At 54.2% G+C, this 25,452-nt stretch overlaps 1 protein-coding gene across 10 annotated transcripts in view; it reads right to left on the reverse strand.

Moving 5' to 3' along the window:
* The window catches only part of PCBP3 (poly(rC) binding protein 3), a 282,207-nt gene that overhangs the window by 11,796 nt on the left and 244,959 nt on the right, over window positions 1-25,452 (reverse strand). For 3 of the 10 annotated variants that reach the window (XM_030915860.1, XM_030915854.1, XM_030915855.1), the window contains 6 exons: window positions 20,243-20,374; window positions 19,198-19,326; window positions 16,133-16,276; window positions 12,102-12,143; window positions 1,115-1,193; window positions 340-399 (listed from right to left, as the gene is read on the reverse strand). In XM_030915860.1, coding sequence (XP_030771720.1) covers window positions 340-399; window positions 1,115-1,193; window positions 12,102-12,143; window positions 16,133-16,276; window positions 19,198-19,326; window positions 20,243-20,374 — 586 coding nt within the window. The remainder of the gene's footprint in view (window positions 1-339; window positions 400-1,114; window positions 1,194-12,101; window positions 12,144-16,132; window positions 16,277-19,197; window positions 19,327-20,242; window positions 20,375-25,452) is intronic. The other 7 variants (XM_030915858.1, XM_030915863.1, XM_030915859.1 and 4 more) reach the window with 6 other exon arrangements.

Genomic DNA, 25,452 nt, shown 5'->3' on the forward strand with positions numbered 1-25,452 from the left:
GGGTGCAGGCAAATCCAGCACAGCCTGATCGTCCTCCTTAAGGGTTTGCTCATAGTCCTAAAAAACCCACTTCCAAAGCACACCATGGGACAACTCCATTTCCTGCTCCCACGGCTGACTCCCATTGCTGGGGTGCTTTGCTCTGAGCACCTCAGGCCCCACCATCCAGCCACAGTGGCAGCATGGCACCACCCATGCCCTTGGCAGTGCCTGAAGCTGGTCCACAGCCTCCCATGGAAGATGTAAACTGCTGCAGCTGTAGGGCCCCCACACCTCCTCCCGCGGGGGCTCTGCTCTGCCGCCCTGGCCTGCTCTCCTGTCCGTGTGGCTTTGTGTTACCTGATGACTGGCCCATCAGATTTTGAGCTTCTTCGGAGGAGTGTAAAGGCAGCTTTTCTCCTGGAGAGCAAAGAAGAGACAGGTTTAATGTTTTGCCCTCAAGGAGATAAGCAGTGTCCCTTCAACTAGGGAAGCTCAAAATATGACTGGCGCACGCACCGGCGCTGTCTCCGGCCACGGCCACAGGCATGGCACTGCCTCTGTGGGGAGGGACACCCAACTGCCAGGCATGCCAGGGGCAGGATGGGCTTGCCACGCATGGCCACCCTTGATGGCCTCATGACAGCGACTGGGCTGGGGCTGACTCGGGCCACTGCTCTCCTGGGGCAGGGCTGGGTGCCACCTTGGGATACACAGTGGCTTCCTGCAGAATAGCATCCACGCCTGCTATGCGCTCGCTCCTGGAGAGAAGTCTCCAGGGCGGCCCAATGGGTACGCTCAGCAGGAAGGGCCACCCAGGACAGACTGTGGGCAGCACAGGGCACTGCCCAGCAAGTGCAGACCCTCGGTGGGCAGACATCTCTTCACAAGCAAGGCTATGGCAAGGCCAGCTGTAAGGTGAACTAGCTCCCCACAGTGGGAGCGAGACCCACACCCCGCCCCTGCCCTGTCCCCAGTCCCGGTCCTGGCAAGCCTGCTGCATGTGAACCCTGCACCACCGGCACTCACAACTCCAACTGCACCTGTTCTACACGCTGCACCGAATAACACAGCTCAGAAAGAGAAAGTCCCCAGGTGAGAAGAGAAGGAGGTGAGAAAAGGGCTGGGTACGTACCGGGGAAAGCGGGGTTGGTCTGTCCGAGGGGAGGAAAGGGGGTTTGCTGCATGGCCAACTGGTGGAGCTTGGTCAACTGCTGGGGTAGGAGGGACATGAGAGCTAAGAAGGTTATTGTCATCGAGTACAAGTCACACCAAATTAAAACGGCAGTAACAGAACTTTGCACAGATAGATAGAAAGAGGGCCATGCGGACACATGGCAGACGCAAGAGAACGCAAGGACTTGGCCTGGGGGAAGCCAATGGAGCCCAGGCTATGAGCAGGCCAATGCCCGGCGTGCAGACAGCAGCACTGGAAGTCGCTGTCTTCTCTCCCTGGCTTCCTGGCAGCTCCAGCCTGGACTGGCCCAGCCTCCCTCTCACTGGCTGGTATGGACAGGAGGCTGGGCCAGTGGGCCACGGAGTGTCTGGGGGAGTCCAGGAGCCACAGAGGAAACCCAGCTGTGCTTCTAGGCGATTCAAGGCCAAGTCACTAGTCACTAAAGTCAGACTAGCCCCTGGGGGGTCCGAGAGGCACGAGTTTGCAAACCTCGCCCCGGTCTCACCCTGTGCTAGGCCTGGCCCACTCCCCTCCCCTGCAGGGCCTTGCTTTACTCATGAGGTGACCTGAGGTGGGGGGAACACCCAAAGGGCCACACACCTGCCTTTTAGTCACCTCCAAGAGTGTCTCGCCTTCCTGGGATTACAGAACACTAGCACTGGAAGGTTCTGTGGAGGGTATGAGGGACACCTAGGGCCCTCAGCTGGGAGCCGCCTGTGCCACTGGCCCCTGCAGGCTGCCCCCAGCCCTTCTCCTCCCATCCTCGGGCCACAAGACTTTTCAAGGGGGCTTTGATGCCATTTTTAAAGTTATTTTACCTGAGCCTCATTTCTTAAATAAAAACTAAAAATAGCAGAAGATAACGGTAAACGTGACAAGGTGAGACTCAAAATTCTTCCACCCTTTGGAGAGCCAAGGGCTGCTCAGCAGAGGGCATGGGGCTCCTCAGGCCTGGCTCTCCCAGGAGCCGCAGGCCTCCAGTGGCGCTGTCAAGGATGGGTGCTGCAGAGGGTGTCCTGGGGCTCAAGTGGGCACCGGGCAAAGCTCCTCTGTAGTACTGCCCGGCAGGCAGGGGAGGCGGCACATTCAGGGAGGGTACCACCTCCCCAGCTTTTTCCCTTCAGAACATTCAACCCAAACGCATCCCAGTGTGGCTGTGTGTGGACTCCTGCGACCCACAGCCAGGCAGGCAGCCCAGCTTCCTCACTGCACAGGGTGTGGGTGGCAGAAGCTGCCACAGAGGCCACCAATGCTTGGGGGTGTGGGCACTCGGAGCAGAGCTGCTGTCCCCATGTGAGAAGGCCGGCTGCTGAGCACCTGACCAGACCCCCATGCTTGCCCTGGCCACCCCTGGAACCTGGGTTCCCTGACACCAGGGAGCAGTCAGGAAGGCAACGACTGTGGTCCCAGCACCTTCCCAGCTGCGCACTACTGGGTGGGTGTGCACTTGGCCTCCCAGGAGCAGGGAGCCCTCCCCTAAGAGTTCACCCAGAGTCAAGGTAAAGTCCCCTTCCTCAGTACCTAGTAACCTGGGAGGATGGGGGGCTGCTCCCCAGCCCCGCCCCCCCCCAACACCTGGCCTTGCAGCCAGGTGCTGGGCTGGGGGGCAGGGCAGGCCTGGCAGGAGGTGGCCATCTGGCGTGCTGCGGCCCATCTGGCCTCTTCTTGCTCCCACGGGATAGGGTCTGGTCCCCATGGCAAGCCCGTGGCCTCTGGCACACCTCTGTGTTCAGTGGAGAGCCATGAGATTGTAGGGTGTTTGTCACCACAGCCTGACTTCGCTCCCTGAGCACCTGCCATTGCAGACACATCTGGTGAGCACTTACACCAGGACAGTCTACCTCCTGGAAAGACGTGAGGCCCTGCGGAGACAGCAGGAGGAAGCAGGCATATCTGGGGTCCTAGTGAAGGCGCCCCACCTAGACAGGGCACGTCAGGAAAGACTGCAGGTGTCCCAGGCCGGGTAGGAGGACTGCAGGCAAGATCGCCCATGGTGGGGTGAGACACTCCTGGCGAATTCATCCAGTTATCAGATGCTGAATGGCACAGGTGGGATCCGCAAACCCCTGACTCCCAGTGGGGCTCAGGAGCTGCCCTGCGGCCAGGGAATGGGGTACAGGGGAGGGGCACGCCCTGGGCTCTACAGGGGTTAGAGTCAGCTCCAAGATGGCCCAGCCGGTTGCTGTGGCGATAGAAGGCCTGGTGTCTCCAGGCCTCAGTTCCTTGAACTATAAAGTGAGGGAATGGATGTGAGTGAGCAGCAACTGTGGCTGTGGATGACAAAAAGTCTCTCAATAGGTTTTTGGCTTTTTACGAAGAAATGACCACACTAGCAAATAAATCTCTCTCCTCCCCACCTACAAATGTAGGGGACGTCCTAGGGAGGTCTGGACTAGAACAGGGCGGTGCTTGGGGAGCATCTGTGGAGAGGATGGGCAGGTGCTCACCCTAGCTCTGCCCAGGATCAGTCAAGCCACTGCACCTCCTTTGGACTCAATTTCCACATTTTTTAAAGGAGAGAACAGGACTAAGTGCCAAGGGGCCTTCCACTTTTTGAGAAGATTCTGCCCTGTAAAAAAATGAGACCTTTGGTTCTCACCAGTACCTCCAAATCACTGAGAGGAAAGGGGAAGAAAGTCAGGTAGGCAGGCGACAGGAAGGGAGGCAGGGAGAGGAGGGCAGGAGGGGAGGAAGTAGGGGGAGAGGGAGGGAGGGAGAGGAGGGGAGGGAGGGAGAAGAGGGGAGGGAGAGGAGGGCAGGGGGAGGAAGTAAGGGGAGAGGGAGGGGAACAGGAGGGGAGGGAGGGAGAGGAAGGCAGGAGGGGAGGGAGGGAGAGGAAGGGAAGGAGGAGGGGGAGAGGGAGGGAGAGGAGGGCAGGAGGGTGGGCAGGGGAAATATCCCGTTACTGATGTTTCTCTGTAAACTGTCTTTTCTACTTCACATTGTCTCAGAATGTAACACACAGACAACTACTAAAATTGCAACCATTTGTTAAGATGCAACTCAATGAATTAACACAAAACGAATGCACCCATGCAACTATCACTCAGGCCAAGAAACAGGTCCCAGCCACGGTGGTTCTAACCTGCATTCTATTTCATTTGCAGCAAAATGCCTATTTCTGTCATTCGTCCATTTTTCTTATTGCTTGATTTTTGTTGACTTCCCAAGAGCACCCAGCATTTCAGATGCCAGCCTGTCTGTCATTCCTGCTGCACAGATCTTCTCCCCTCTCTCCCATGGTGTCTTATAAGAAACAGTATTCTAACATTTAATATAGTTGAACTCACCGGTTATTTTCCTTTATGGTCTGTGCTTACATTTTAAGAAATCCTCCCTTGACCTGAGAATAGGACATTTTTCTATATTTTCTCCTAAAACTGCTCATTTTTTCTGTCTTGTGTTGGAGTTCTTGACACATGGGAAATGATTTTTGTTTATGGCAGGAAGTAAAGATCAATTTCCCCACATGGTTGACCCACCGTCCTGGCACTATGTGGGCCATCTGCCCTCTCTCTCGTGGGCAGCTTTGTTCCGTCCAAGTATCGTGGATGGCTTCCTTCCTGTGTGAGGGATCCTGGACTCTCAGGTCTCATCCAGTCTACTTGTCTCCCACTGCACCAAAACCACACAGTCTGACATAGTCATCTCTGATGATCACAGTGCCTCCTTCTGGACACCTCCTGCAGGACCTGCCTGAGGCTGTTTTACAGCTAATTTTTTTTAGATAATTAGAAGGAATACACTAAAATAATGATAAAAAGCATAGTAATACACAAACCAGTAAAGCAGCTGTTTATCAGCGTTATGAAGAATGATGAGCTGTGCTTAACAGCGGGTGCTAGACGGCCAGACGGCTGGCAGCGCAGTGGGTTTGCACTAGCAGCACACATGGGGGTAACGTGCTGCAATCTCAGGTCAGCTGCAAGGTCTCCAGGCAACAGTAATTTCTCAGCTCCACTATACTCTCATGGGGTCACCATCGTCTATGTGGTCTGATGCTGGCTGAACCGTCATGTGGTGCATGACTGTAATTGCTTTGTGCTAAGACAGTGTGGGTGATACAATTCCAATTTTTGAAAGATGATGAGATGTGCTTTATGGTCTGGTACATGATCAGGTTTTGTAAATGTCTCCATGAATTCTACAGCTGTGGGGGTGTAGTGTTCAAGGTACGTCAATTACGTCAAGATCATGGATAGTTCTGCTGATGCCTTCTTCACACTTGTCTACTTGACCTATCACTCATGGAAAGAGAGGTGTGCCAAGTTTTTGCTACAATGTCTGTCAAATTCTCTATGTTTTGTCAATTATTTTCTTTATATATTTTAAAGCTATGTTTTAGGCACACATAAATTTTGAATTATTATCTTCTTGTGAGCTGACTTGATTTCTATCAACATGTAATGATTACAGTTTTTCTCTTAAAGTCTTGTTTTTTCCCCTGCTGATGTTAATATTGGTACACCAGTTAATTTTGTTGCATATTCCTCAGCCTTTTTCAATTCTTTCATTTTTTCTGGGTCCTTACGCTTTAAGTGTGTCTCTTGAAAGAGAAAAAAACAACAAAATTATTTTTGCTTGTTGATTTGCCTATTTGTTCAGCTTAAAAATACAGTCTGGCAGCCTTTGCTTCTTAACTAGAATTTCATAATTTTACTTTGATCACAATCATCCACATGTTTAGACTAATTTTTGGCACTTGTTTTCTAATTGTCCTGCTTTTCCAGGGTTTCTTTTTGATTTCACTCCTTTTCTTCTTTTGGATTAATAATTTCCCCCTCACTTGTTTCCCCTGTCCTGTCACAGAGGTTACATATCAGACTCCTTTGTTGTTAGTGGTCATTGAAATTTTAACATGTGCGTTGAGAGTCTACACTCGGTGTCTTCACCCTGCAGTGGAATGAGACAGAGACCTGCGGATGTTCACAACTCCTCGCGCACAACTGATCTTACATGTACTGTTTGTATCCACTTGACTGTTCCGGGTGTTCGTATCTCCTCGCGCACACCTGATCTTATGTGTGCTGTTTCTACCCACTCGACTGTTGTATCAATCCTGTGAATCAGGCAAAGGCATCAGTGAGTCCACAGATGATGTATGTTTACCAAATGTGCACACTTTTCTTTGCATTTCCAGCCTTCCTTCTGGGACAGTTTTCCTTCTTCCCACAGGGCATCCATCAGAAGATCATGTGCTGGGGCCTGCTGGTCAGATCAGTTTGTCTACAAATGGCTACATGTAGGTCCTTGGAAGATCCTCCCTTAAGATGGAATTTTATGCTGACTATTTTCTTTGATTATACCAACATCTGCTGGCTTCTAAAGTTACTGATGAGAAGTCACCAAATTTCTCACTGTTGTTCCTCTGTCATATTTTCTGATTACTTTTAAGATTTGATTTTGGTCTTTGGTGTTATATAGTCTGGCTTCGATATTTCGAAGATGGATTTCTCTTTGTTTATTCTTTTTGGGAATTGTTGGGGTTTCTGAATATGAGGATGGTTTCCAATTTTGGAAGGTTTTCTGTGTGTCTCTTGGAATTTTCTCTCTCCATTCCATGTCTCCTCTGGGCTTCCAACTGGATGCATGTTCTTCCTTCTCAGGCCTCCTGACCAGTGTTTCTCAGACCTCCACGGGCCAGTGAGTTGCCCGAGGGTCCTGTAAAAATGCAAGCCCTTGCCCTTCTGAGAAGGGTAAGCTGGGAGGAACGGTGTGTGAGAGCCGTGTCACTGGGGCCCTGCAGAGGATGGGGTGTTCCAAGAAAGGAAAGATGGAACTCCAGCCAACAGTGAGGGTTGCCTGGGCCTCTTGTTTCGTGAGAGGAGTGGCTGCAATAGCACAGCTCTGACAGCAGGTGGGGCCATGGGCAAGTCTCTGCACCACTTGCAGCCGCAGGGTCTAGGAAGGTGCTAGGAAGGTGCCAGGCTTCAGAGCGAGACAGACTGGACCTCTCAGCAGGTGCCCAGGGCACGCGGCACTGACTACTCTCTCTCTACAGTGAGGGGGCCCCTCACCCACCTCCCCACAGGGTTCTAGAGGGAGACACAGAACAAGTGGGAGGAGAAAGCACTCTGCAACAATCTGTCCAAATCTCTGCAGGTACACGAGATTGTCACGAGCCCACATATGCTCTTCATGTGTCCAGGGGAAATGCATGGCACCAACAGGGTCCCGGGGATTACACAGCTGGGATGAAGGGCTGCACCCAGCAACAGATCTGGCCATGCCTCCTATCCCTGGGTTCCTCTTACGACGACATGTTTCTACAATTTCCCCACGACTCTTTCACTGAAGAACCAGCTTCTTAGCAGATACTGGTGTCCACTTGATTCCCAGCATTGCTGCACATCTGTTGCTCATTCCAGCTGCCTGGGCGGCTGTGCCAAGCACCCCCCCACCCCCCCCCCGCCCCATTCCTGGCTCCCTAGCTCTGGCCAAAGCACCTCTCAGAGCTTCCACTTGCTTGTGTGCTGAACTGGCCCCACAGTCCCGAGATCTGCTTCACAGGGTTGGTGCAAGGCTCATCTAAAATAGCCTACATGGCAAATTCTTCATCAACTCTAACATGTTTTTATTTTTGCTTGTTTTCAACATCCCCTTTAAATGATGGGGACGTTAAGTAAGGGAGTGATAAGGAGACCTGGAAGACTGGAAGTAAAGATTCGTATATATGAGGGTATTTTTTCTTTTTTGAGATAAGGTCTTGCTCTGTCACCCAGGCTGGAGTGTGGTGAAGCAATATCTGCTCACTACAGTCTCGACCTCTGGGGCTCAGGTAACCGCCCCACCTCAGCCTCCTGAGTAGCTGGGCCTACAGGTGCGTGCCACCACAACCAGCTAATTTTTGTATTTTTTTGTAGAGATGGGGTCTTGCTCTTTTGTCCAAGCTGGTCTCGAACTCCTGGGCTCAAGCAATCCTCCCATCTTGGCCTCTCAAAGTGCTGGGATCACAGGAGACAGCTACTGTACCTGGCCTATGAGGGTATTTTTGAAGTTCACTCATTTCTTCCAGAAAAAACAGTTCCTTCCTGGTGTAACTTCCCTGCTATAATTAAAGGTGCAGATGTGCTGGGTGAGAGTCAAGCGGTCTGTCCAGGTGTGGGCGCTCTGGGCTCTGCTCTCAGGTGCCAGGTCTCAGGTGCTGTTTCTCTTTCTCGTTTCTGAAACTGCACTTGGCCTGACCCAGGCAGGACACACAGAGTCATATGAATATTCTCCAGGGCTGACGAGTGGCCACACTGGAGAGCCTGACTGCAGTCCTCCAAAGTCCTTCCCCCTGTAGAGTGGCTTTGAGCCTCTTCAAAACACCTGCACATCCAGAGCACAATGAGCCTCGAGGAGCATGTGGGTAAAACGATGTACGTGGCATGCGAGGAGCTGGAGAAAAGTGGGCAAAGGCAGATCAGTGCCAATTACTCCTTTTTGTTTTTGAAATGGGGTCTCACTCTCTGGCCCAGGCTGGAGTGCAGTGGGATGATCTTGGCTCACTGCAACCTCCACCTCCCGGGCTCAAGCAATCCTCTCACCTCAGTCTCCCGAGTAGCTGGAACTACAAGCGTGTGCCACCACATTCGGCTAAATTTTTTTGTAGTTTTGTTAGAGACGGGGTCTTGCCATGTTGGCCAGGCTTGTCTCAAACTCCTGAGCTCAAGTGATCCACCTGCCTCAGCCTCCCAAAGGGCTGGGATTACAGTCTTGAGCCACCACACCCAGCCTAAGCCACCATGCCTAGCCCCAATGATTCTTAAATAAAAACAAGCTAAAAACACTTTTTTAATTGGGCACAGAAAACACATGCATATTTTAGTTTTACATAAAGAAAGACTCAAACCTAAGGAATGTATTAACTTACGCTCAATGTTTCTTATTCACGGGCCCACACATCCAGGTCAAATATCACATTGCTAAAAAATGACTCTAGTATCTGTCCATAAGCCGCCACTGTGGTATAAATAAACTTTGTATTCAATTATATTATAAATTAAAACAATATATTCTATAATTATATTGATATTATAAGAAATTGAAGCTTTAAAGATTTCTACTAAATACCAAGCTCAGATAAAAATTGCTTCCTGACTGTTGTTACATATGTCACTAAATAATCATTTTATTTTTGTGTTTAATGAATTATTAAGTGATGGTCCAAGTCTTCCATTTTACGTGCCTACAACAAAAGCACTATGGAAGCTTCCAGTCTTCTATTAATAACAGCTGCTCTGCAAATCTCACGACACAGATGTAGAAACAGAATGTCTTCCACAGAGAGCTATTTCACAGGAAAGAACCAAGCGCTTTAGTCCACTCCTGCTGCTATGACAAAATGCCTTAGACTGGGCAATTCAGAAACAGCATAAATGTGTCTCACAGTTACGGGGGCTGGAAACTGGAGATCAAAGTGCTGGCTGGTTGGGTGTATGGGAAGGGCCCAGTCTCTGCTTTCAGTATGGTGCCTGAACGCTCTTGTCCTCACATGGCAGGAGGGATGGAGGGGAGGCCACTCTCTGAAGCCTCTGTTATCTGAAGCCTCTGTTATCTGAAGCCTCTGTTATCTGAAGCCTCTGTTATCTGAAGCCTCTGTTATAGGGACCAATGCTGTTCACGAGGGTGGAGCTCTCATGATCCAATCACTCCCCAGCCTTGGGACCCCCCACCCTCTAATACCATCACCTTGGTGATTAGGTTCCAACACAGAAATTGTGAAAGAATAGACACATTTAAACTATAGCACCAGGTATCTCAAATCATTACCATATGCACTGAGGCAGTTCACTTAACAGTTAGTTATACATTAGTTTAAACTAATTTGAAACAATCTGTACAACTACCCATTTATAAGAGACACTGAGACAGTCACATGAGAAAGAACAAAGTCACTGATCGATGTAAACGCCAATAACCACACATCAGGGTCCTGCGGTCCCACTGTGTGCACACAGCCACAGCCTCTGAGAATTTCAGACCATAAGCATTCTGGCTCAGACGGGTGCTCAGCCAAAGGCCGCAGTGAGAACGTTTGGCTCTGTGGCCACAGGAAACCCATAAGGTGTCACCAGAGGGTCCCTGCAGGTCTGATCATCCAACTTCACGGCTACTGTCTGGGGTAAAGACAAACCCTGACCCCACTGACTAACCTTCCCTTTACCATGGGTGCCACACATTGCCTTTCCTTTGGGTTCCAGAGCTTTGCAAAGTCAAGCAGCCCCCCGCCCCGTCTGGAACCTGCCTCTGCACACGTGTATCTCTAGATGTGCATGACCACCTGTCCTGAGTCTGAAATGGAACTGGGCCATCCCAGAAAGTCGGCTCTGACTCCCCTGGCTTCCATCTTCATCTTCCTTCACACAGGCTTTCCGTTGGGAGACATCACACCTGCCCCCCGTGCCCCTGCCACACACACGCACACACACCTCTGCTTCTGCCCAACACTGCTGCTGAGCGGCCCCAACAGTGCCTTCCGGTGTGTGGTGGCCACAGCCCGGCTTCCTGGTGGGGACAGGCACTGGTGTCTACAGCTGACCCCAGGATGAGATGTCCTTGATGTAGCTACAGCCGCATTACCAAAAGTCTGAAGCCAGGAACCACTAAAAATGGCCTCTGGGGCAGGTGGCGAAAGGCTTTTCTTGATCAGGTTTCTCTACCATCTGATTCATGTGTCGCCTTCAACGGGGTAACTATTGTTATCTATTCTCCACTCAATACAAATTTTCCTGCAATGATAGTAAATTGCAGCTCTATAGCAGACTTATTTAATGATCGTTAACTCTTAAAAACACTCCTGACCTGCCTTCTCATCTCACTCAGATGGACGTCTCTGCCCCCAACTCAAAAGCATCAGGGTTTGAAGGCTCCTGAGCAGCCCGCTCACCGGGTGGCCGCCTCCCATCCAGCTCAGAGGTGCCTCTCGCAGTTCACAGGGAACAGCGAACGGCCGGGAAATGTGTTACGAGGAGCAGCTGCTGAGCTGGGCAACCGTTCAAAATGGTTTAGAGAAGAGAAACCTCCTCAGAACCAACTCCAGGTCTGCCCCATCTGCGGACACACGAAGCCCTTCCAGTGGGGCCATCTCTCGTTCTCTCCTGCTCTCGCCTCTCCTCTCCCCAGCGCCAACCAGTGCAGCCCTCACCCCCTGGGGGCCCTAAGGCTGCCTCCAGAGAGGCCCTTTGCTCGCAGTTTGCACCTTTTATCTCTTGGCCCCTAAGGGCTCAGAGCTGCACAGCCCAGAGCAGCCCAGGGTTCCCCTCCAACAGTTTATCTGAGGGTATCTTCTTCCTCCATCACTGGAATGACACCTAGACCCAGCAGGAGCAGGAGAGAGGTGTCGGAGCCACCAGTCATGGAGACGCATGGTACCCAGCTCTGCATGGCCCGGGCCAAGGATGCTGATGCCCGCCTGGCATCCCCCTGACTCTGGAATGAAGACAAAGGCCTGTTCCACTGGCTTTCTACAGCCCGGATCTCTGTGTGTAGATGGACCCTACATTTCCATGTGGACTCTGAAAGGGGAGAGTTAATTTCACCAGGCCCTCAAATGTCCTTCCCAAGGTATCTCTGTGGCCTGTTTGATAATGTTGCCCAACTTCTTAGAGGCACAGAAAGTGCCACTGACACCTGCCTGTGGCGGTGAGCGCATCCTCGCCGCCCTGCACGGGGACAGAGCCCGTCTCAGTTCCCTCCCAGGCCCCATGGGAGGGAGGAAAACCCAGGACTGCGGCAGAATCGAGACAATTTGACATCAGGCCAAGTCCTCAACACAAGCAGAATTAGTGCTAAGAGGTTAAAAGGTTATTTGAGGTCATATGGATACAACACAGGTCAGGAACGCTGAGAAGTGGATTAATATTATTGTGTAATATTAATGTTAGTAGCAATTAACAGCAGCATGCAGGTAGGTAAACAACCATGAGAAGAGAAAGGTGAGAGGAAGACAAAGTGAACTCACATCCGGGTGAGGGATGGCATACTGTCCCTGGATTGTGTAGGCCTAGAGAGAAGGAGAGAGAGAGACCCTGTCAGACTGCGGCCCGGCTGCACCGCGGCTCAGCACCTGCCGCCACCCTCCAGCATGACAAGAACACTCCGGTAGAAGCTTCCCCTCGTGTGCCTCTCCACCTGTCCCCATCCTAGGACAAAGGGCCAACCCTCCCAGGGCACCAGGAGCCCCAGGGGAGCCGCACCCACTTCCTCTGGGCAGGCAGGCAGAGCTGAGCTGGCCAGGTCAGCGAGGGGGAGGGGAAACCAGGGGAACCGCGCCCACTTGCTCTGGGCGGGCAGAGCTGAGCTGGCCAGGTCAGGGGGCGGGAGGGAAACAGTTCAGCTTTGATGCTTCCGACTCCAAGTTTCTTAAAGCAAGAGAATCAAAGAGTTATCTGTTTGACCTCCCAGTAAGAGGTCCACTAATTATTAAGGTTTTGAAAATGTAATCAGCCAACTGAGTAAATACTTTTGGGAAATATTAGCCCCAAGAAATTCAAACAACAAAAGAAAAGCTCTAAAAGGTGACCAAAAACAATTCACCAAAAGCCAGTCTACGTAGGAAGCGGGTCTACGTCAGTCACGGCTTGCTGCCTTTCATGACCGCCCTGAAGACAGGGAGGGGGTGGCCCTCCTGACGTGGGGGCGGCGGGGAGGGGGTGGTCCTCCTGATGTGGGGCGGCAATGCGCCCCTCCAAAGCTGTCGTGTGGGGTTCCTGAGGCCTCATTTTGGGTTCAGCATTTCTCCTGCCTTCAAAACAGTGACTCCGACCTGCAGCCTCTTCCCACCCACCCTGACTCTGAAATCCGGGCAGGTGAGCGAGGCCCCACTTGCCCCACAGGTCCCATCAGTGGAGACGCTTTCAGGTGATTCAGAAACTCATGGCCAGACAACAAATGGATCACACAGAATCAAGGGAGAGTGAAGACCACGGACAGCTGTCAGGACTCGGGACGTGGACGGGACTGCACCAGTCCTGGTGGTGGCCTGGGGGTGGAGGGAGCAGCTACCAGCTCCTGGCTGTGTGGGCCCCACGCCACTTCGCCTGAGGACCTGTGGTGTCAGTGTCCGCGGTGACCACATGTGGGGCCCCTGTGCACCTGAGGGACGCCCCTGACTGTGCAGGCCCCACACCACTTCCCATGAGGACCTGTGGTGTCAGTGTCTGCGGTGGCCACATGTGGGGCCCCTGTGCACCTGAGAGGGACGCCTCAGGGAAGGATGCGTGTCACCTCTGTGCAGCCCAAACCCTCCCATGGGTTTTGTATCTGCCAAGAGTTTTCATCATAAACAACCCAATCCCGCGAGTTAAAGGCCAATCGACCTCCAGACAGGGACCCGGCCTGCAGCCCAGCTCTGAAACAAGCCCCAGGGCTGTAAGGCCACAGTGCTGCATCGGCTGAGGAAGTAAAAGAATCTTATCAGGTAGAGCAGGAACCAAGGGCCTCACTGTCCTGGACAAAGTGTCTTGAGGACCAACTGCGAGGGTTTTGTAAAGGTGCTGCCAGGGGCACGTTCCCACGTGTCACCGAAGGTGAGGGGCCTGTGCTGCCAGGGGCATGTTCCCACATGTCACTGAAGGTGAGGGGCCATGGAACTCATGCTGGGAGCTGCCCCCTCAGGGCACAGGGTCCCAGGTCAGCCCCGACTGTCTGAGCTGAACAGGAAGAGCTCAAGCATCCTGCATCCTGGGCCACACGAGTTTTCTGACTGATCTTCTTAGTGTTATGTTTTCTATCTGCTCATCCCTTAGCAGGCTCTGCTGACTGAACTCATGACCATGTTGTGCTAGAAACGCGGTGGTGGCTGACAGGAGCTGCTGCTGGGTGCAGAGGCCACAGGGGAGCTGCGTGGGCACCCCCAGAGCACTCACAGTGGTGGGGCATCTTCCAGGTCCCTGATTTCTCCAACTGGACAGAAATAAAGTGGACAGCCCACCAGGTGAGTGCTCTCAGGAAGTGGACGGCCTCCAGGTGAGCTCTCAGGAAGTGCATGGGCCTCCAGGTGAGCTCTCAGGAAGTGGACGGCCTCCAGGTGAGCTCTCAGGAAGTGGACGGGCCTCCAGGTGAGCTCTCAGGAAGTGGCCGGCCTCCAGGTGAGCGCTCTCAGGAAGTGGACGGGCCTCCAGGTGAGCTCTCAGGAAGTGGACGGGCCTCCAGGTGAGCTCTCAGGTCCATATTGGGGTGTGTGTCCTAATCTAGGCCCTGTGGGTCTGAGTTGTCAAGGAGATGCCAGTGGCCTTGCAGGCTCAGGTCTTATTCATGCCCACACTTCTGGGTTTGCATTTTGGCAGCTCCCCTGGGTTACCTCAGGGCAGGTAAATCCCTGTGACTCTGTCCTCCACCACTAAGGCTGACCACTGGCCAGACCAGACTGTCACCAGGGCCCCCGGGCCCAGCTCTCAAAGGGCTGACATTTTAGTATCAGCCTTGGGACAGCATCCACTGCAGAGGGCCCTTCACCTGCTGCAGTCGGGAGGGTGGGCTACTGCCCTCTTTACAGGAGTGAGGGGTGCATGGCCAGTGGCTGAGCAGGGCTCAGCTGCACCCCCTCTCTCCTGGAGCTGTGACTTCACCCCCAGTGGCTTTAAGTGACTCCACATGTGTTTGTATAAATACACCTTCCTTTTTAAAAAAATCCTACCTTTTACCACATGATATCATCATGGATTTATTTAAACATCGGTGGAGTCCACAGGTTACTAACCCAGTTACCTAACTATGAATGTGGGAAAAGCAGTGAAATGGAGTTTTGCACAGGGACTTCTCCCGCTGTGTGACTCCGTGTGGCCCTGTGACCTGAGCCCCCTAAGTCAGCGAGGTAAGGACATGTCCCATTGCCCACAAGGCTGTGACACGAGGCAAATCCCTGGCAAGCCAGGCCCAGTTTCCTGGTTATAAAATGGGGGTGTGCCGTGTCCTGGGGCTGCTGTAAGGACAGCACGTGCATGTGGGTGCTCCCTGACCACAGCAAGGCAGGAAGGGGTGTGTGCCAGGCTGTGGAGACGAGGCCAGCGTGGGGGAAAGGCGTGCCCTGCCCTGAGCACATGGGACCCCTTGGAGGGAAGGGATGGACACACTCCGTCTCTCCCTCAAACGTGGGCCACAACTGGGAGATCTGATAAGATTCCTTTACACCATAAAGAAAAGCACCAGGAAAAGTCCTAACATTTGCCTCTTCTCTTCTTTTTGATGGTAAAGTCAAACCTCAGGCCCGTTCTGCCCTGCCAGGGTCACCCGTGGGGACATCTGTCTCAACTCTCCCTTGAACAAAGACATACATGGCAGCCGACTGGACGCAGAGCTCTTCCAGGCCAACCCCCGCCGGACACCTTCAGTCTGTTGGCCACAGAGTGGCCGTGGGTGGACGGGTGCTCCCCATGCCCTGGCCAGGGTCTGAGCTCAGATGAGGGGCTGGGGCAGGGCTCCCCTCCGCCACTCTCCTGCAGAGGTGCTGCCATCCCTGGTGGGAGAACACAAAGCTCGAAGGCTGACACCAAAGGGCCAGCTCTGCAGACTGGGCGTGGGGCGCCCACGAGGCCCCTGCTCACAGCGGAGGGAGGTCTGGGCACAGCGGCACAGACGCCCGCTGGTCGGGCCACGCGTCCTTCCTCGGTGCAGAGCTCCCCCCTCTCGCGTGTCCCTGCTACGAGCACATCCTGGGAGTTTGGGAACACGGATGTCAGGGGAAACAAGACCCTGGTTCTCACCATGCTGTTTCCAACGTGAGCGTTCAAGTCACCTAGAAAGCGCCTGCATGCTGGCTATCTAAGCTTCCTAAAAACACCCAGTTTCCAAGAACTGGATTTAGGCAGAGCCAAATCTTCCTGCCTGGGTCAGGGAGGGAGAACATGATCCCTTGGGGCCGTCTCTGTGGGGGGATGCCGTTCTGAAGGCCCCCTGCGCCCGCCTGGTGCTGGGTGTAGGTGGAAGAGCTCTGCCTCCAGCACGGGTGGGAGACGTGCACGTGAGAAGGCGAGAAAACCTGAGTGCACTAACGGGCAGCGGCGGGTGCTGCAGTAAAAGGCTGAGGTTGGCAGTGGAGGCCGCGAGCGGATCGGCTCTTACCTGACCACCTGCAAAAATGACAGGGGTGGAGGCGGGCTTTGGGCGGTAGGGAATGGTGGCACCTTTCGGTGGGGACTAGGAAAAGGGACAGGAGAGGGAGAGAGAGCGTTAGAGCAGCTTCACAGCCTGGTACTGGAGAGGCGCGCCCCGGCCCACCCCACTCACCCCCCTGCACCAGCTCCACCATCCCCACGCCTCCCTGAGTTTTGAGTTTTGCAGCAGTGCTGGAGGAGGGGAGTGAAGACCTCCAGCCCCCACACCCTCTGTGTGGCTGTCTTACGGCCCGTCCCTCCAGATGGCTCCTTTTTGCAGAGCCCTGGGCTGCAGTTTGCCACACACCGGCCTCCTCAGAGTACCACCTGCCCCGAACATCCCTGGGAGGCTCTGTGGCTGGTCAGTCCCATTGTGGGAGGCCAGGTGGGGTGGGTCCCTTGCGCATGAGACCCTGCTGGACAAGGGCTGGCCGCCAACCCAGACGGCCCCTGTGGTGCTGGCCTCTCCGCGGGGGCCCCTCCTGGGATGCGCAGGGCCCTGCAGGCTGCACGGCTTCACAGGGAGCTGCCCCTTGGAGCAATTCTCTTGAGTGCTCTGAAGAAAGTTGAGCCCTGCAGGACTCCACCAGGACCCATGTCCAAAGCGCTTGGCTTGGCCTGTGGTGACAGTCAGCAGAGATCTCCACAGGAGACTTGGAAACATCCCACTTCACTATTTGAAAAAGCATATTTAAAGCGCTTACAGACTCCAAAGGAAAAATCCCATAGTTATGATGAAGTTGGCCGTAATTTCCCTTGGTTATTCTGTCGGAAACAGAGGATTAACATTCTCAAGCGCTGGCATTTTGAGCCTGCCCTGCTTCTCCTGGGTCAGTTCCCTGTGTGACCGTCCCCCAGGCCCAGGTCAGGGAGGCAGAAGTCCTGGGTCTGGGGGGCACCACAACTGGGTTTGGTCTAGCAGGGAGAGGTGGGGGCTGGAGCCCATGAGCCGTTCCTGGCAGAGGGCAGCCTGTCCTGCTGGGAGTTCTGGGGCCTTGGCAGACTCAGGGCCAGCCCAGCACTCAGGGAGCGCCACTCACACTCAAAACCCCATGATGGCGAGTGGGTGGCTGGATCCGCAGGGCCAGGGTCCTAGGGTGTGGCCTCAAGTACTGTGAGGAAGGGGATGCTGGGCGGGTCTGGGCTGACTCAGGCTGGGTCTGGGGTGGGAGGAACTGACTAAGGTGGAAGGGAGCCGCCGCCACCCTCCCTGACTCCTGGAGATGCTCAGCTTCGGGCCGGTGCCCCTGTGCTATGGGCCTTCAACCCCTACCCTGGCACAGGAGCTCCCAGCTGACCCTGACCTGTGATTCCTGCTTCTTGTGTGGGCACAGGGCCTGCTGGCCTCCCCTGGGACCGCACCAGCCTCCCTGCACTGGGTGCAGGGGTGCTGGGCCCTGGGTGGGCAGGGCACCATCTGTGGCGATGTCTGTATTCTCGGCGGGCCCCACCCAGACTCATGGCACCCTGGGCAGCCCTTTCCTCCGTCATCTCCCGGGTGTGAGGTGAGGCATGCCCACTACCAAGCCCAGAAGTCCTGCAATCAACCAGGAGGGTCTTCAAGGCATCCTTGATTTATTTTTCCAGTCACTCTTCATCTGAGGGCGGAGCCAGCTCTTTCCAGGTGTGACAAATCTTCCTCCCTGGGATGATGGCCCCTGGGCCTCGGGATGCTGCACAGTCAGCGGGAGTGAGGGCAGCTGCCCGGCCATCTTCACTGGCCACGTATGCTATGAGCTCCCTGTCTTGCTCAAACCTCCCTGCCCAGGAAGGAGACAAGGTGGTTGGGATGACGGCCCTGGGGGCGTGGGCAGCCTTGGGACAGCTGGGGCACCTGCATCTGTGGAGCTGCAGCTGGCACTGCACCGGGATGCAGCTGCAGAGGCACGGGGTGGCACTGACGAGACCCACGTGTTGCTGAGGAGCTGGACCTCGGCCCTCCATTAGGGATGTCCCTCCTAGAACTGTTCATGTCACTGGCTGCTGCTAAGCCTCGGCCGGCAGGGCCCCAGGACCCGAGACTGGAGGGTTGAACAGAGAGCTCCGACCAGCATGGCACTGTCACCCTAACCAGGGAGTGGGGAATATTTCAGAACAAGAATATTTTGAAAAATATTTTTGACTTCACAAAATATCAAACTTCAGGGAAACAACTACACAAACATTTTTTAAAGAGGCAAACACGGGGTTTGAACCCCAAGCCAAGTATGAGAGAGGAGTGAGCCTGGGCTGCAGGAGGGGCTGGAGGCTGACCCCGCAGAGCTGCTAGAACCTTCCATTTGGGGTGATGCTTCTTCATTTTTGCTTCAGGAAAGACTGGCAACTGTTGATAGCTTCATGAATTTTGAGTATATTTCAGAGATTTTTTTCCTCCCCCCAAAATTTCAAGACAGGCGTCTGCTCTGAGCCGGTCCTTCTCTGCTTTTCCATTTTAATGCTGTTGTTCACCCATCTCTACTTCTGCATGGGTTTCGTATGTTTTCCCGAGTTCTGCCCTCTGTTCCTCCACAGTGGTTTAAAACGACGCCTCCTTCTGCAGAACTGCATGAGCAGAGGAGCCTACTGCCTTTGCCTCCCTCCCACCCCCAGCTGCCGGCCAAGGCCTGGCTCCAGTGTAATGAGCACCATTTCTGCAGCTCCAACTCAGTGCAGAAGACCCCTCAGTGGGATGACAACTTCTTATCCAACTCTGAAGAGGAGAGGAGAGGCTCCCTCCTCTCCATTTGCTCTCCCCTAGAAGCCCCCATGAAGACACTGGACCCTGAGCTGGCAGCCCCCGCACCCCTATGGCACCCACACCGACACAGCTCTCGCTCAGGCTGCCTTGGAAGCCCAGGTCCGGAGCCCTCCACAGCCCCAACTGTGTGAGTCCTCGGGGCAACCGGGCCTTCCAAGCCTTTGCCTACAGTGCCAGGAGGCCAAACACAGCACTGACGTGGGCTCGTCCTGGCATGCAGACGGTACCTCCAGCATGACCACACAGATCTGCTTGACACACTGGATGATGGCATCTGGGGTCCCCGAGATGGTCACTGCCCGCTCCGTGGAGTTGGGCAGCATGTCCCCGGCCACCTGCACCTGGGCACCTGTGGACTGGAGAGAGGTGACGTTGGAAGGGAGCACCAGGGTGTCAGCACCTCCCGGGTCTCGGCACCCAAGGCAGCTTGAGAACACTTCCTTAGAAACCTGCATACAGCCCACGCACCCCCTCCCCTGCCCCATCCCAGCACCACCCCTGCCACCACAGCCTGGCACTCAGTCACATGCCCCCTCCCCCGCCCCCATCCCAGCACCACCCCCGTGCCGCTGCTGCCACCACAGCCTGCCACCCGGCCCTGTGCCTTCCCTCAGGTGCAAGTGACACCTGGCCAAGGCTAGACAGGAGGCATCTAACCACAGGCGTTTTCAGGGAGATAAATGACTCCTTTCAAATACATGGAATTCTCTCTCTGTGGAGTTTTAGGTCACAGAGAAAGGTGGACTCTGGTCTTGGGAAAGGAAATGAAGATTGGGGCGGCTGCCCTGCTGCGTAGGGAAAGGATTCAGGCTTTCCTTGAAACGGGACAAACGTGTGAATGTGAAGTTCACACCTGCAAACTCCGCCCATTGGGACAGGCCGATGGCTCAGGGCTGTCTCCAGGTGCCATGGAGGCCCCTCACAGGGAGCAGATACAGCGCCCAGTGCCCAGGGCCTCCCTTGCCCAGAGCCATACGACCAGCTAATTCCTCCCTGTCCCCAGCACGGCCCATAGGTGTGCAGTTGGTGGGCAGGATCCATAGGTGAGCAGTGGGGGGGGCTGTGGGGGGGGGGCCGGGTCCCTGCAGCACACTTGCACTTGCTCATGGGTCCTGTGTTCCTCTCTCGGACTTGGAGCTGTGGGGTCTGCGTGGCCAGCACTGGGCTCACAGACCGCAGGGATGAGGCTCAGGAAGGCTGCCTGACCCGTGGCCACCATCCGCAGCCTGCCTAGAGGCTCCGCAGCGGCCCAGGCTGGGAAGGTCCTGTTACCTCCCTGATCTCCTTGATCTTGGAGCCTCCTTTGCCGATCAGGGACCCGCACTGGCTGGCAGGCACCACCAGCCTCAGCGTCACTGGGGGTTTACTGGTGGCAGGGCTGTTGCTCATGGAGTTGATGATATCCTAGGGGAGAGACACACGTGTTGGCAGCACATCAGGCCTCACGCAGTGAGAAAGCAGGAGGAGTGCAGGGGGTGCGTCCTGACTTCCCACGCTTGGAAGCCCACAGAGCCCCTCCCGTGCACAGCCGAGGACACAGTGGCCAGGCCAGGCCAGGGAGGACCAGGAGATGCTGCTGAGATGGACGGGCAGGCCCAACACGGCACACAGACGGCAAGGCAGGATGGTCACTGTGCCACAGTGGGGTTGGGACAGGTCTGGCCTTGGTCGTGGAGACCTGGTGGGCAGGGGATGTGGGTAGACAGGCTGACACAGGAAGTGTGGACACTGGCATAAGGGGAGGGGAGAATGGAGGCTGGAGACTAGCAGGGCTGGGTAGATGCCCAGGGCCAGGTGAGGCAGGGCTGCCGGGGACAGGCCACAACTGGGTGTCGAGGGTATGGGGGCAGAGAATGGCTCCTGGGGTCTGGCCTGGGGAAGGAGACCAATGTAGAAGTGTGAGGGGGCAGCAAAGGCTGAGGTGGGGGTGGGCCAGTGCCCACCCTCCTGGGCAGCCTGGTGTTTGGCTCGTGGTCCTGACACCCAGGAGACGGAGCTGGGCTTTGGGTTCAGGCTGGTAACCCATGGGGGACAGGGCTTCCATCAGCTGCATGGGAAGTGTCCAGGCTGTGGCCTGGAGCTCGCTGCAGAGCGCGGTAAAGAGCTCAGCAGAGGCAGTGACAGGGAGGCTCCCCCAGGACACCCCCCAGCTCTGGGTCCATCATGCCTGAGCTACGATTCAGGGCAACACAATTTGGTCTCCACAAAAAGTGCCCTCTTCTTAGAAACAAGGCCTGGGTCAGTGTGTGCCTGGACACACTGCTATAGACTACCAAGAAAATAGGACGGTGTTCCCATTTATCTATTTTTTGTGCTGGGAGCTTGACTTTGACCCAGACAGAGCGCTCTCTCCGGTGCTGTACCTGCTGGAGGCTGGGGAGAGCCTCTGTGTGTCAAGGCTGGGGACCTGAGGCACAGGCACGGGCACTAAATTCCCACTTCCTGCCACCCACTCTCATGGGGCCATGTCTCAATCCCCTCCTCTCCCAGGAAAACTCTAGAATGGACTCATTGCAACCCCAATTCTGGTGCCTGTTTCTCCAAGTGCTTTCAATTCCCCAAGGATGACTGGGCCTCAGTGGCTGCCCCGGGGAACATTTGACTTTAACAAAATTGTTCAGGGAGAGGCACCTTAAAAAAGAAAGAAAATAAGATTTTTTCAGGCCCAATGGGCAGCAGTTTTTGATTGGTACGAAGAGGCCTCCATATGAAGTTCTGATTTAAAAATAGCTTCACTAAACATTCTTTGGCTAAAGCTAGTCAGCAACCTGGCAGACATCAGCAACACACCAGACCCCCAGGCTCATAAGCTCTCCCCTCCTTTTCCTCCCGCTGCCCCTGCCCAGCACTCCCCCGCCCTGTCCTTCCCTTCCAGTTCCTCCATCGACTCCACCTCTCTCTTTTCCAGCCCTCCTAAAACCCCCAAATGCCAGCTGTCTGTAAAAACCCAACCCCCCAAAAGCCAGGTGAATAGGCAACTCCAGAAGCTAAACCTTGGACTGGAGCTGAATTGAGAGCTATACTTATGGATTCCCTACACCCAGACAAGACCTGCAATGGCCAACAGAAGAATTTAGAATTATTTTGGTTGCACATGACCCAGAGTTACCTGAACTCTGTCAACAAATAAACCCAAGGATCAAAAAAGGTCCCACAGCAAAGTCCTAAATGCCACTCCTAAAACATCCCCAGCAGGAACTGATTAGAACAATCACAAACACAGCTGTAAGACGGAACGACTGGAGATTTGGGGACAGACTAGAAAGTCCCTTCTGACAACCTCGACTGTCTCTACCCTCCAAGGTAAGGGAGGCGCTGGCGTAAGGGCCTCATGTCCCCCTCATGAAACCCCACGTGAAAACAGAAGTGGGGATGGGAATAGCCCTTCTGCTGAATGACAGCCACTGGCAGAACACACTGAAAAAGCTCTGGAACAAAAATGAGCCAGGATTCCTGCAGATTAGAGAGCTAGGCGCCCCTCACCAGCCCCAGCGCCGGACAAGGATGCTCATTATAGCTGCTGCATTCAGAAAGGACGCCAGAGAAAAGATGATCCCATCCTCAGAAATAACAACTGAGACACAGAAAGATCCTGGGTCCAGGCAGTGAGGGAGCCCGGGAAGGAACGGGCGGCCAGCATCCCACCTGGCCCTCAGCCCTCAGAGTGACTAATGCTGGACGCAGGGCGTCTTCCTCATCCTCCCGGTGGCTATGGCGACTCTTCTTGCATCCGAGTTGCAGAAAGGTCTCATGTCATCCTCCTCCTCAGTTTAGGTACACCACACCCTGGAAGGCGCTTCAAATAACCCGCCGTGTTTTCTCTCCCTATTTCCTAACCCTTGGGCCCTTGCCTGGAAAACATTCATTCCTGCTCTGGGACTCCACCCCTGAAAATTTAGTAGGCAGAGACTTTGCTTGAAAATGGAATGGCATCTTAAATGCACATCAGAGACACTGTTTCCTGAGCTCCTGGAGAACTCCTTGGCCCACTGGCAAGCTGTGTGGGCTCTGGACAGACCCCCACCTCATGAGGTGGGTGCAGACTCCAGACAAGGGTCTTGACGCTGTACCTGACACAATCCCACTAACACAGGCAAAATGACTGGGGCAGAGCCTCCAAAGGCTCCGAGAGGTTCCACCAAAACATGACCCGAAATTCTCCACAATCCTGTGACCCCAAATCCAAAAGAAGGTCTTAAACTACTGATAAACGTCCCCTGTTCAAGGCCTTCCCGACCTGACCCCACCCCTACGGCTCCTACCCAAAGGCCTTCTTGACCCGACCCCAGCCGCTGGGACGTGCCCGTCCTGCCAGTACAGATACCAAACAGACAGAGATACTGATCTGCTGCAGACCTCAGGGCCACCAACAAAATCACTCTCCCTTACTTCCTAGGTGTACCGAACCGAAACACAACTTCGCTGTCCATTCTTCCCAAAGCCACTTGCTTCGTGGTGGCTGTTCACAGTCCCTCCAGGGCTGCCGCTAGACCAGGAGAGTGAGCACGTTTTGCCCTCACTGGGGAGGACAACGATGAACCTGGATGGTCACGCCCTGGGGGTCACTGAAGCCCTCGCCTGCTTTTTCCAGGTGCTCATTAAGACTTAGAAGACCTAAATCTCCCTAGCAATTCAGTTCAGTCCTGGTGACACCCTCCTTTGTTCAGAGACCAGGAAGCCTGTGGAGGGACCCCACCCACCTGCAGCCTTAGCAGACTCCTGCTGAGAACCCCAGCCTAACGTCCTACTTCACAACTGAAGCTGGAGGTGATCAGGCAGGGCCTATGCTACAGAACCGGACCAAGTTCATCCACTGAAACCCTGATCCTCTGTGTGACTGCATTTAGAGATGGGGCTTCACAGAGGTAACTAAGGTAAAATGGGGTGCCTACAGTAGAACCTAATGTAATCTGACTCGTGTCCTTGTAAGAAGAGGGGATGAAGATACTGACACACACAGAGGGGTGACCCTGTGAGGACCCAGGAAGAAGGTGGCGTCTGCAAGCCAAAGAGAGAGGCCTCAGAGGAACCGGCCCTGATGGCACCTTGATCTGAGACTTCCAGCCTCCTGGACTGTGAGAGAACCAGCATCTGCTGTGTAAGCCGCCCAGTTGTGGCATTTTGCAATGGCAGCCCAAGCAGGCTGGGACAGTGTGCTGCTGCTAACCTGGCTCTCCTTCGGCATAGTCCCCTGTGATGGGGAAAGTCTGCCAGATGCAGAACTCATCACACTCCCCGGCGCTTGTCAACTGGCCAAGGGCCCGTGGTGGTGGATGCTCTGGAAACAGAGGGGCTTTTAGCTCTGCTGGAAGCCCACCCCACATGGGCCGCGTGCTGAGTTCTCAGGCACACTTCTTCCTAGAGAGGTGGTGACTGCAGACGCGAGGCCAGTGCAGATGGAGATGCGGACGTTGGAGGAGGTGCCCTGGGGGGGTCATTCTGCCCCACCTAGTGCTTTGGCCATGGCGGACTCCAGCTAAGCCTTGAAGGCTGGATCTCTGGAGGCAAGCAAAGAGGCCATTGTAAGATTTCCACACTTTGCCCCTGATTTTGAAAAGGAAGAATGGACAAATTCTGAAAATTCTGGTTGTACCTTTACTCAGTCTTTTCTGGTGCTCGCAAGACAGCTGGCTTTGGCACCAGATGATTTCAAACGGGTATTAGCTAAGTCAATCCATGAAACTACTCCTCATACCATAGACAAATGGATGAACATCTCCAGTCAGCATCGGTGGGAAGCTTTACAAAGACTGCTGAGGTTCTTTTCAGGCCAGGTATCTGTCAACAGCACAATCCCACATGGTGTGAGGGTGAGACAACGCCCCAGAGCGATGCCTCAAGGGCCCTCTGAATACCTTCAGGTAGATTTTAACCAGCGTCCACCTGGGACTGGAAATGCTTTCGTCGTTGTGTGTGTGTTTTCAGGATGGGTTGAAGCATTTCCTTGTTTAAAAGCTGTAGTCCTTAAAGTTGCTAAAAAAAATTCCTTGATTTTGTATTTCCAAGCTGAAGCATACCAACTTTTACATGAAGTGATTGAGAAATACATTTTACACGAACCATTATAACAGAACTCTGTGAGTGGTTATCCCTTACTCAAGAAAAACACTGTCCTGACCTCCCCAGTCTTCTGGAAAAACCGAAGGACCCAAAGATGAAAACTCCGAATCCTTCAAGCTTTCTCGGCCAAACAGTCTGCTCGCTTGGAGACACCTCAGCTCTCCCTCCATGGACTGATGACTGGAGGGCTCATACCTTGAGGGATTCCTGATACTCGATTCTGTCCTGCTGCGGGCAGAGATGGCAAATGACTGCAGAGAACTCAGCACAGCCCTACGTAACCTACGTAATAGCGTAGGTTACGGCTGCTTCCCATGACATCTTCCCAAACATCCTCCTTAGGTTCTTCAACCAGGAGATTTTGTCTATTGGAAGGGACATCAGAGAAAATCTGTTTCTCTAACTTCATTGGAAGGGGCCTT

This window comes from Rhinopithecus roxellana, chromosome 13, assembly GCF_007565055.1.
Source record: "Rhinopithecus roxellana isolate Shanxi Qingling chromosome 13, ASM756505v1, whole genome shotgun sequence".
In the NCBI taxonomy this organism is placed as follows: Eukaryota; Metazoa; Chordata; class Mammalia; order Primates; family Cercopithecidae; genus Rhinopithecus; species Rhinopithecus roxellana.